At 51.0% G+C, this 9631-nt stretch overlaps 1 protein-coding gene across 1 annotated transcript; it reads left to right on the forward strand.

The window, feature by feature from the left end:
• Positions 1 to 1198: 1198 nt before the first annotated feature.
• LOC141371199 (voltage-dependent N-type calcium channel subunit alpha-1B-like) lies at positions 1199 to 3107 on the forward strand (the record flags this gene model as incomplete). The annotated part of the gene is made up of 3 exons (XM_073885043.1): positions 1199 to 1297; positions 2460 to 2661; positions 2943 to 3107. Coding segments are annotated over exons 2-3 (306 nt in total), but the record flags the coding sequence as incomplete, so codon positions are not given.
• Positions 3108 to 9631: the final 6524 nt, after the last annotated feature.

Genomic DNA, 9631 nt, shown 5'->3' on the forward strand with positions numbered 1-9631 from the left:
TGAATGCTTTCCAGAGTTCCCAGTGGTGCGGTTTCCTTCCAGGTGGCAGCCTGAGTCCCTTGATACTGCTCTGGTGTCCTGAATGCTTGGGGCTTTGGAGCCAGGCCCTGGAGACAGACCGCTCGAAACCAACTTAGGGTTAGGCTTAGGGCTTAGGGGCATGACAGGCCTGATGTGCCGGCGCTGTGATGACCTTCCCGGGGTCTGAGTTGAGGCCTTGGGTTAGGTTGAGTGTCAGGCTCAGGGTTGGCCGCCAGAGGGCGCCAAATTTGTGCGTTGGCTGGGATGGGCATTCAGAGTTGTATTCTGAACGCTCTCCGGAGCTGCAAGTAGTGTTTTTGAATTCTTTCTGGGAAGCTGAGTCCTCTGGTGTTGCTCAGTTATTGCCATCCCTGGGTCTTTGGAGCCAGGCTTCTGGGGACAGAAGCTAAGAAGCCAGCCTAGTGATAGGCTTATGGCCTAGGGTCATTTCAGCCCTGATCTGCCCATGCTGGTGCAAGCTTGGGGGGCAGGGGATCTGAGTGGGGGGCATGGGTCAGGGTGAGAGTGAAGCTCAGGGTTTGCGGGCAGGGGGCCATTGAAAGTGGCATTTCGCTGGGATGGGCACGCAGAGTGCTCCTACTCGGAAACCTTTGCCGCAGGTTCCCAAGGATGCAGTTTCCTTCTGGGAGACAGGGTGAATCCTCTGGTATTGCTCAGGTGCCCCCGGTCCCTGTGGCTTTAGAGCCAGGCCTCTGGGGCCAGAGCCTTCAGAAGCCCGCGAGGGATAGGGTGAGGGCCTAGGGGCACGGCAGGTTCGATGTGCCAGCACTGTGGCCTGCTTCCTGGGGGTTTGTCTTGAGGGCCTGGGTGAGGTGGAATGTCAGGCTCAGGGTTTGCCGCTAGAGGGCGCAAAATTTGTGCATTCCTTGGGATGGGCATTCAGAGTCCTCCTGCTCTGATTGCTTTCAGGAGTGCAAATGGTGCGTTTACTTCCTGGGTGGCAGCCTGAGTCCCTCGATACTGCTCGGGTGTCCCGAATCTGTGGGGCTTTGTAGCCAGGTTCTGGGGACTGACCCCTCAGAAGCCAACCTAGGCTGAGTGTTAGGACATAGGGACACGGGAGGCCTGATGTGCCAGCGCTGTGTCGAGGTTCCCGGCGGTGGGGTCAAAGGCATGGGTCAGTGTGAGTGTCTTGCTCTTCTTTTCGGCCAGGGGACCGCTGAAAGTGTGGGTTCGCTGGGATGGGCATGCCGCGTTCTCCTGCTGTGTATCCTTTCCGGAGTTCCTAACAGCGGGCTTTCTTTCTGGGTAGAAGGTGAGTCCTCTGGTATTGCTCTGGAGCGAGCCCTAGGGAACAAAGCACTCAGGAGCCAACCTAGGGTTGGGGTTAGGGTCTAGGGGTTAGAGCGTAGGGGTTAGGGCGTAGGGGTTAGGGTGTAGGGCCTAGGGTTAAGGTTAGGGTTAGGGCCTAAGGTAGGGCTAGGGTTAGGGTTAGGGCCTAGGGTTAGGGCATAGGGTGAGGGTTAGGGGTTAGGGGTAAGGGTTAGGGTTAGGGTACGGGTTAGGGTACGGGTTAGGGTTAGGGTACAGGTTAGGGGTATGGGTAGGGTACGGGTTAGGGTACGGGTTAGGGTACGGGCTCTCTGGGCTCTGCTGACACTGTTCACAGTGTCCACAGGTGAAGGGTGGCCCATGTGAGTGCTCACTGGCTCATTGTGTCAGATCACGCTAGAGCAGAGGGGCAGCTTGGGCAGGGAGTCTCAAACTCTGCATCCGTTTGTGTTCTAGTCTTCCAGCAAATACACCATAGGCTCTTGCACCCACCAGGTAAGACATGACTCTGCCTTCTAGGAGCGGGCAACCTGGAAAGAGGACGAGATTAAGACAAAGTACACAGCATAGTGATCTCCTGAAAATCATTTTTGAGTGGCTGAAGGCCTGAAGGAGAATGGGTCTATTTGGTGTCTCCCTGTGCTACCCTTCTGGCCTCAGTTAAGGGTAGACAGAGGGATGTATGTATTCAGTGCCACACGGTATGACTGGGAACTTCCTTTGGGGCTGGGAGGAGCACCGCTCAGAAGGTAGGATCAGTGCTGTGCCAGGAGCCCAGGGCTTTCTAAAGGCATGTGAAGCTGGGTATGAACTGGTGAGCTGGGCATGAGCAGGTGTGAGCCAGGAGTAAGCAGGGTAGGGCAGAACTCCTGGGCCTCCACCTGTCCTGGGGTTAGGACCTCTGGTCCCTGGAGACCCTTGATGGCCCTCCAACAACCCTGAGAACAAGCCCTATAGGGAAGGTAGTCTACCTCAGGAGACTGCGGTCCTGGGGAGCGGCCTGGGGCCCGCAGTGTTGAGCATCCCCTTCCTCTTGCCATCTTTGGACTCAGATATGCAAACCTCACCTGTGATACAGGTCTTGATTTTCCCATGGCTCTTTCCTCAGGGGTCCCCCTGACACTTGGTGTTTGCCCTTGGTGCAGGGTCCTGAAACACTCTGTGGACGCCACCTATGAGGAGCAGGGCCCAAGCCCTGGGTACCGCATGGAGCTGTCCATCTTCTACGTGGTCTACTTCATGGTCTTCCCCTTCTTCTTCATCAACATCTTTGTGGCCTTGATCTTCATCACCTTTCAGGAGCAGGGGGACAAGGTGATGTCTGAATGCAGCCTGGAGAAGAACGAGGTGGGTGGCTCCCTCTTCTGCCCCATGTGCACGTGTGCATTGGATGCTCTGCTGGGCTCCCCTGATGGCAGCATGGGCAGAACCACTGGAGTTCCCTTCCGCATGGGACTCGCTCAACACCGCATAGCTGGTGGCCAGCACAGGGGCAGGGAGAGACCGAGTGTGGCTGGTCAGGGCTGCCTATGAGGATGGAAGAAACAGGTGTGGGGTGCAGTGGGTGCTGCAGTGTGGGGTTCCCCCCAACCCCACCATGTTCTCAGTGCTCCTTTGTCCCTGAGCAGAGGGCTTGCATCGACTTCGCCATCAGCGCCAAGCCCCTGACGCGGTACATGCCCCAGGACAAGCAGTCATTCCAGTACAAGACATGGACATTTGTGGTCTCGCCTCCCTTTGAGTACTTCATCATGGCCACGATCGCCCTCAATACAGTGGTGCTAATGATGAAGGTATGTTGGTCCAGCACGGGGGACAGTGGGTGCCAGCTGGGGTGTGTGTGTGTGAGAGAGAGAGCCATCGTTGCAGCTGATCACGTCTTGGTCAGCATGGGATGCCTATAGAAGCCCAGTGCCCTGGTTTCTCTGTGGGCTGAGATGGTAAGAGTGTCCTGGGAGAAAACGGGGAGAGCAGGGACGGGTATCCCTTCCCTGGGCAGGTGTGCAGTTCTCTGCTCTGGCAGGAGGTCAAGGCTGGGGTGTCTTGGGGCAGCCGAACCTGCAGCCAATGGCACTTATTCCCTGTGCAGTTCTATGACGCACCATATGAATATGATTGTGAATTCACCTAATGAATTCACCTAATGTTGAAATGCCTGAACATTGTGTTCACATCCATGTTCTCCATGGAATGCGTGCTGAAGATCATTGCTTTTGGGGTGCTGGTAGGTGCCTTGGCTCCCTCTTGGCCTTTTGGTGGTCTGCATTCTGGCTCCCTCTCTGTAGGGGGGATCTTCAGGGACTTGTAGCTTAGAGCTGGGAATTCCCCAAGCCCCCAGAGCAAATGTGACATTGCGGGGGCTCCTGAGGAAGGGCCTGCTCCAATACCCTGAGCTGCCTGAGCTCTGCCCCAGGCCAGTTCCTGGAGACAGGCGGGGCCAGGCTCCTCCTCTTTGGACACACAGCTCTCAGTTCTGCACCTGCCCAGACCCACAGGTGTTTGCTTACCCAGCTGTGGTGTCCCCCCTGGGTGGCCCATCTGTCCCTTTGCTCCTTTCTTGATTAGGGGTACTTCCTGCAACTCCTTGCCTGGCAGAACCCTTACCAGCCTCTAGCAGTAACTGCTCTTTTTTCTCTCCAGAACTATTTCAGAGATGCCTGGAATGTCTTTGACTTTGTCACTGTGTTGGGAAGTATTACTGATATTTTAGTAAGAGAGATTGCGGTAAGTAGTGTTTCCTGTCCTTCCTGCAGGGCCCCAGAATGGTTTCCTTCTAGGCAGTGCTCCTCAGTGCGCCTCCAGGTCCTGAGTGTTAGCCCTTTCTCTCTTGCCAGAGTTCCCCAGGAGCCCCTGGAGAGAAGGAGGCTCCTCTCCAGAGGTGGAGTTGGGGATTGGGTATTGTCTTGGGAAATGTTTTCTCTTGGATAAGAAAGTGGTTTCCAAAAGGTCTTCTAGGCTGGTGGTCTGAGAGTCACCTGGGAGCTTTGTTGTAACAACTGACCAGGAAGACAAGAATCTTTTAAATCTGTGTGTGTCTGACAAATCTAACAACTTGGCACCAAAGTACATGAACTAAAACCAACAAGAATTTAGAATATTTTAGAATATTAGGTTTGTTTTACGTGTGTGTGTGTAAATAAAATGGGATACTCATTCATATCAAACATACACAGATTATATGTAAAAACTGACCAAGTGCTAAAATATGAAATTGTCTCGACAAATTTCAAGGAATCTGAATCATAAAGCAGTATTCTTTGAGTACAATGCATTATGTCAGAATTAAATGGCAAAAAATCTCATCTCAGTCCTAAGGTGACTTCTCCAGGAGCAGACACTTAAGGTGGGGTTCTTGTACAAGTCATTTCTTAGGAAGCACTCCCGGGTAAGACCATGAGAGGGAAGTTTGGGGAAATGGACGGCTAAGAGAAGGGGGATCAGAAATGGATCTGGAGCCAAGTGCCGGGGTGCATCTGGGTCATCCCCGACGGGGGCTTGGAGACAGGGTGGTCACCCCTCAGAGCTGCAGAGCTCATGCCTCTGTACGGATTAGTCCACCGCTAAGGGCTGCACCTGGGGGCTGCAGTTGTCAGATACCTCCAGCCCTTCTGAGTGCACCCCACGTGCAGGCAAAGCAGGCTCTGGCACCACTGGGGAGGAAGGAATATCAGACTCCTTGGTAACAGCACCGGACTGAAGTGCACGAGTGTCTGCTGTTACCCTGGCCCCACTCAGCTCTGCCCACGTCTCACACTGGGTTCACTTCCCTCCTTCAGGATGATGCTGGTCACGATGTGTGGGAGAAGAGGGTTGGTAACCAGCTAGAGCTAGTCTGAGTTAAGTTGATGTTCATTAACTTATTCTTCCTAACCCCTTTTGGGGTCCCCTGACTGGTGGCCAGCCTTCTGCTGCTCTAGTTGCTGGGCGGGATGAGGCAGCCCACACTGTCACCCTATGAAGCCCAAGTCCCTGCTTGTCACACCCTTGTGTGGTTCTGGCTGCCATAGTAGTCCAGTCGTAATTAAGACTGGTCATAGAGCACTAGAAAGGCCCTAGTGAACCCCCTGATTTCCAGATAGACTTCTTCCTACCCTATGTAATGGTAGCTCTGCCCTTCTCCATTCCCAGCATCCAGTACCCTGGCCAGCCTGGACACTCTGCTCTGCCTGCTGATCTTACGGCATGAGGAGCACAAGTGACAGGGGCCCACCATGACTTTGGTGTTCCACAGTGGAAGCCTTCCCTACCCCTTGAGCCAGGACCTCTAGATTTGCCAAACCTAAACTTATGGAGATGATGAGAACAAAGTCTGACCTGGGTTGCTGGAGGATAGTGAGAGGGGCCACCCCTACTTCCACCCCTTGCTTTCTGGATCTGTGCGACAGTTGGACACCCAGTACCATCTCTTGTTTGTCAGTTCATCATGAAGGACAATATCCCAACCCGTGAGGTACATCACCAAGCCAGCATTTAATCTGTGTCTTTAAGAGGCTTTTTCAGTGTTTTATGAGGTTTCCACCTCCTGAATGATGTTGAATATTATATGCCAGTGGATCCCGAGTCACCTGCTCCTTTTGTACCTGCTTCTGCTTGCTCAGTTTGGAGTCGATGTTATGTGAATCCAATATGGGTGAATCCCTGGTACTGGTGTGGGCCAAGGTATTCATGGGCAAAGATAATCCCACACCCAGAGTATGAGTGATCCCAGTAGAGACAAATCACTGCCATTTCCAGGTGAAAGGATTCTCATGTAAGCAAATTACCGCCAAGTGGCTGGCTGACAGCCTAAAGCATGGTGCATTGTAGAGACCTTGTTGACTTCTCATAGTGGGCTAGGTGTTTAGTAGTGGTCATGGCTGGATCAGCCCACCTGTTGGGCTCAGGCACAGCCTTCATCTCAGCCATCATGGTCACTCCATTCATGGATCTACTATGTGAACACGGGCTAGTGAGAATCGAGGCTGGCTGTCATCTGTTGGGTAAACCATCTCAAGGCCTGGTTTTTAGTGCCCCTACAGCTGTGGATGCTCTGTGGTGGACACTGATGTGTAATACAAGGACCTGCATGTGGCCTCCATTCCCTAGGCCCATGTGGATGCCTTTCCCCAAACTTTGTTCCCTCCAGAGCCCTGGACAAGCTTTGGCTCTTGGCTAAGGTCCTGTAATACATACCACAGGCAACTTCTTTCTCCATCGCGCCATGGCTGCTCAGGTTCACCACCTAGAACTCTGACTCACCATTGTCTTCCAGCTCATCTCTGTGTGGGGTTCTAGTGACACCAATGTATTGAGTCAATGGCTTCATGTAACAGGCTTGAGTTTTTCCTCCTGGCTTTAGTGATCACCCCATGATATGCTGGGGTAGGAGTGAGCTAAGGAAGACAGGTGCAGCAAAGGTGCAAGGCCTGGGGCACTGGGCCACCTCCCATGAGACTCTGCCCTCTATTTTGAGTGAGGTAGGAAGAGGAGTGACATAATCTGGCTTTTCAGACCAAACCTCTGGCTGAGAATATAGTGCAGTGCACAGCAGGAGCAGCTAGGCAAGTTAGGGCTTATTTGGATTATCCCAGAAACAGACCCCAAGACAGGAGTTCAATGCAAGTCATTTATCTGGGAGGTGATCCCTGGAATGCTAGGGGAACAAGGAAGTGGGCCAGGGAGGGGGGCAGCCAATACATGGTACTATGAAGCCAGGTACCACTGTGGGTCCTCATTGGGAGCCCTGAGCCTCCATTATCCCAGCAAGTGGTGGGGTGACTGGGGTACTTTTTTGAAGATTTTATTTATTTATTTGAGAGAGAGAATGAGAGATAGCACGAGAGGGAAGAGGGTCAGAGGGAGAAGCAGACTCCCCGCTGAGCAGGGAGCCCAATGCGGGACTCGATCCCGGGACTCCACGATCATGACCTGAGCCGAAGGCAGTCGCTCAACCAACTGAGCCACCCAGGCACCCGACTGGGGTATTTTTCAGCAAGTGCTGTTAGCTACTAGTTGAAGGCTGCTGGGGAGAGGGGGCCAGAGAATGTTAATTCTCATGTCCTGGCCAGGGAAAATTCTCAGGAAAAAAAGATGTGGATGCTGACAATTGAGTATTGGGCCTGTGAGGATGGGAGTGCCACTGAATGCCACAGCAGGGAGCCCGGCAGAGGGTCTAAGGTGAGAAATTGTCATTCTGGATGTATTTTCCAGTAGAGCTGCAGATGGACCACATGTCTCTGAAAGTTGAGCAAGAATGGCATCAAAGTCTGAGCACTTGGGAACGTCGATTATCATTAATTGAAATGGGAAAGACTGTGGGTGGAACAGGTTTGTTGTGGACTGTTTGTACATGTGGACTGGATGCAATTTGTACATGTTAGATTTGAGTTGCCTGTTGGCCTGCCTGAAGGAATCATCCAACAGTCCATTGGACAGATGGGCCTGGAGTTTGGAGAAGAGATTCATGCTAGTGTCATAGTATTGGGAACCATGAGCATATGAGATGATATCAGATCCATGAGACTGAATGAGATCAATAAAGGAGAGAAAAGAATGAGCTACTGAGTTCTATCATGCACCAACATTTAGTGACAAAGGCGTGGCCAGAGGGCAGAGAGGTTTTCCGAACCATTAGCAAAGGTTAGTGTGCAGAATGTGCAAGGCTCTTCTGTGAATCATTAAGAAAAACAAAAGCAACCGAATGGAAAAATGAACTGAAGGCATAATTGGGCATTTTACTAAAAGAATAAGAAACAGAAATGACCAATTAACATAGGAAAAGCTGCTCACCCTTATTTGTAATTAAAGAAATGTAAAGTGAAATGACATTGAGATGCCATTCCCTAGAAAGCTGGACATATGCATGCCTGCAGCGACTTAGGCACATAAGCCAGAGGGTGTCTGGGCAGGTGACCTGGAGATACTTTCACACAGAGGGTTGTGGCTACCTTGTTCACAGTAGCAGCGGAACGCACTGATTGTTAGGGGACGTGAACGTAGTGAAGTGCCGCACGCACTGGAGGGTGGTGGTCTCCACATCAAGAGGGATGCTTTTCAGAAGCAGAGTTTGCTTGCCGTCAGCACAAGTTTGCCCAAGTCCGCGAAGGCTGCATACGGTAGCGTCCCATTAAAAAGGCTAGAAAAGTCAAGTATAACGCATTTTAAGAGTTTGTCATAAGACAGTAAAGAAAAGCAATTATTTTTTTTATTTTTTTTAAAGATTTTATTCATTTATTTAAGAGAGAGAGTGAGAGAGAGAGAGAGCACAAGAGCGGGTAGGGTCAGAGGGAGAAGCAGACTCCCTGCCGATGAGGGACTCGATCCTCGGACTCCGGGATGATGACCTGAGCCGAAGGCAGTCGCTTAACCAACTGAGCCACCCAGGCGCCGTCCTTTTGATTTTTAAGTTAAATTTCCAAGCTGTTTAGAATTTCATATTCTGCTTATTAATTCCATTAAAAAATTCATTATTCTTTTTCTAGGTAGACCAGCATATGATCTAGAAATAATGCTGGTTTTGTGATTCTTCTCCAGTATTTTTTTTTAATTTTTTTATTGTTATGTTAATCACCATATATTACATACTTTGTTTTGGTGTACTGTTCCATGATTCATTGTTTGTTCATAACACCCAGTGCTCCATGCAGAATGTGCCCTCCTCAATACCCATCACCAGGCTAACCCATCCCCCCAGCCCCTCCCCTCTAGAACCCGCAGTTTGTTTTTCAGAGTCCATCATTTCTCCTGGTTCGTCTCCCCCTCTGACTTACTCCCCTTCATTCTTCCTCTCCTGCTATCTTCTTCTTTTCCTTTTTTCTTCAGATATGTTGTGTTATTTGTTTCAGAAGTACAGATCTGTGATTCAACAGTCTTACACAATTCACAGCGCTCACCGTAGCACATATCTTCCCCAATGTCTATCACCCAGCCACCCCATCCCTCCCACCCCCGACCACTCCAGCAACCCTCAGTTTGTTCCTGAGATTAAAATTTCCTCATATCAGTGAGGTCATATGATACATGTCTTTCTCTGATTGACTTATTTCACTCAGCATAGAACCCTCCAGTTCCATCCACGTCATTGCAAATGGCAAGATCTCATTCCTTTTGATGGCTGCATAATATTCCATTGTGTATATATACCACACCTTCTTTATCCATTCATCTGTCGATGGACATCTTGGCTCTTTCCACAGTTTGGCTATTGTGGACATTGCTGCTATAAACATCGGGGTACACGTACCCCTTCAGGTCCCTACATTTGTATCTTTGGGGTAAATACCCAGTAGTGCAATTGCTGGATCGAACGGTAGCTCTAATTTCAACTGTTTGAGGAACC

This window comes from Callorhinus ursinus, unplaced genomic scaffold (assembly GCF_003265705.2).
Source record: "Callorhinus ursinus isolate GAN/ISIS: 27379988/994484 unplaced genomic scaffold, GSC_fseal_2.0 scaffold60, whole genome shotgun sequence".
Lineage (NCBI taxonomy): Eukaryota > Metazoa > Chordata > Mammalia > Carnivora > Otariidae > Callorhinus > Callorhinus ursinus.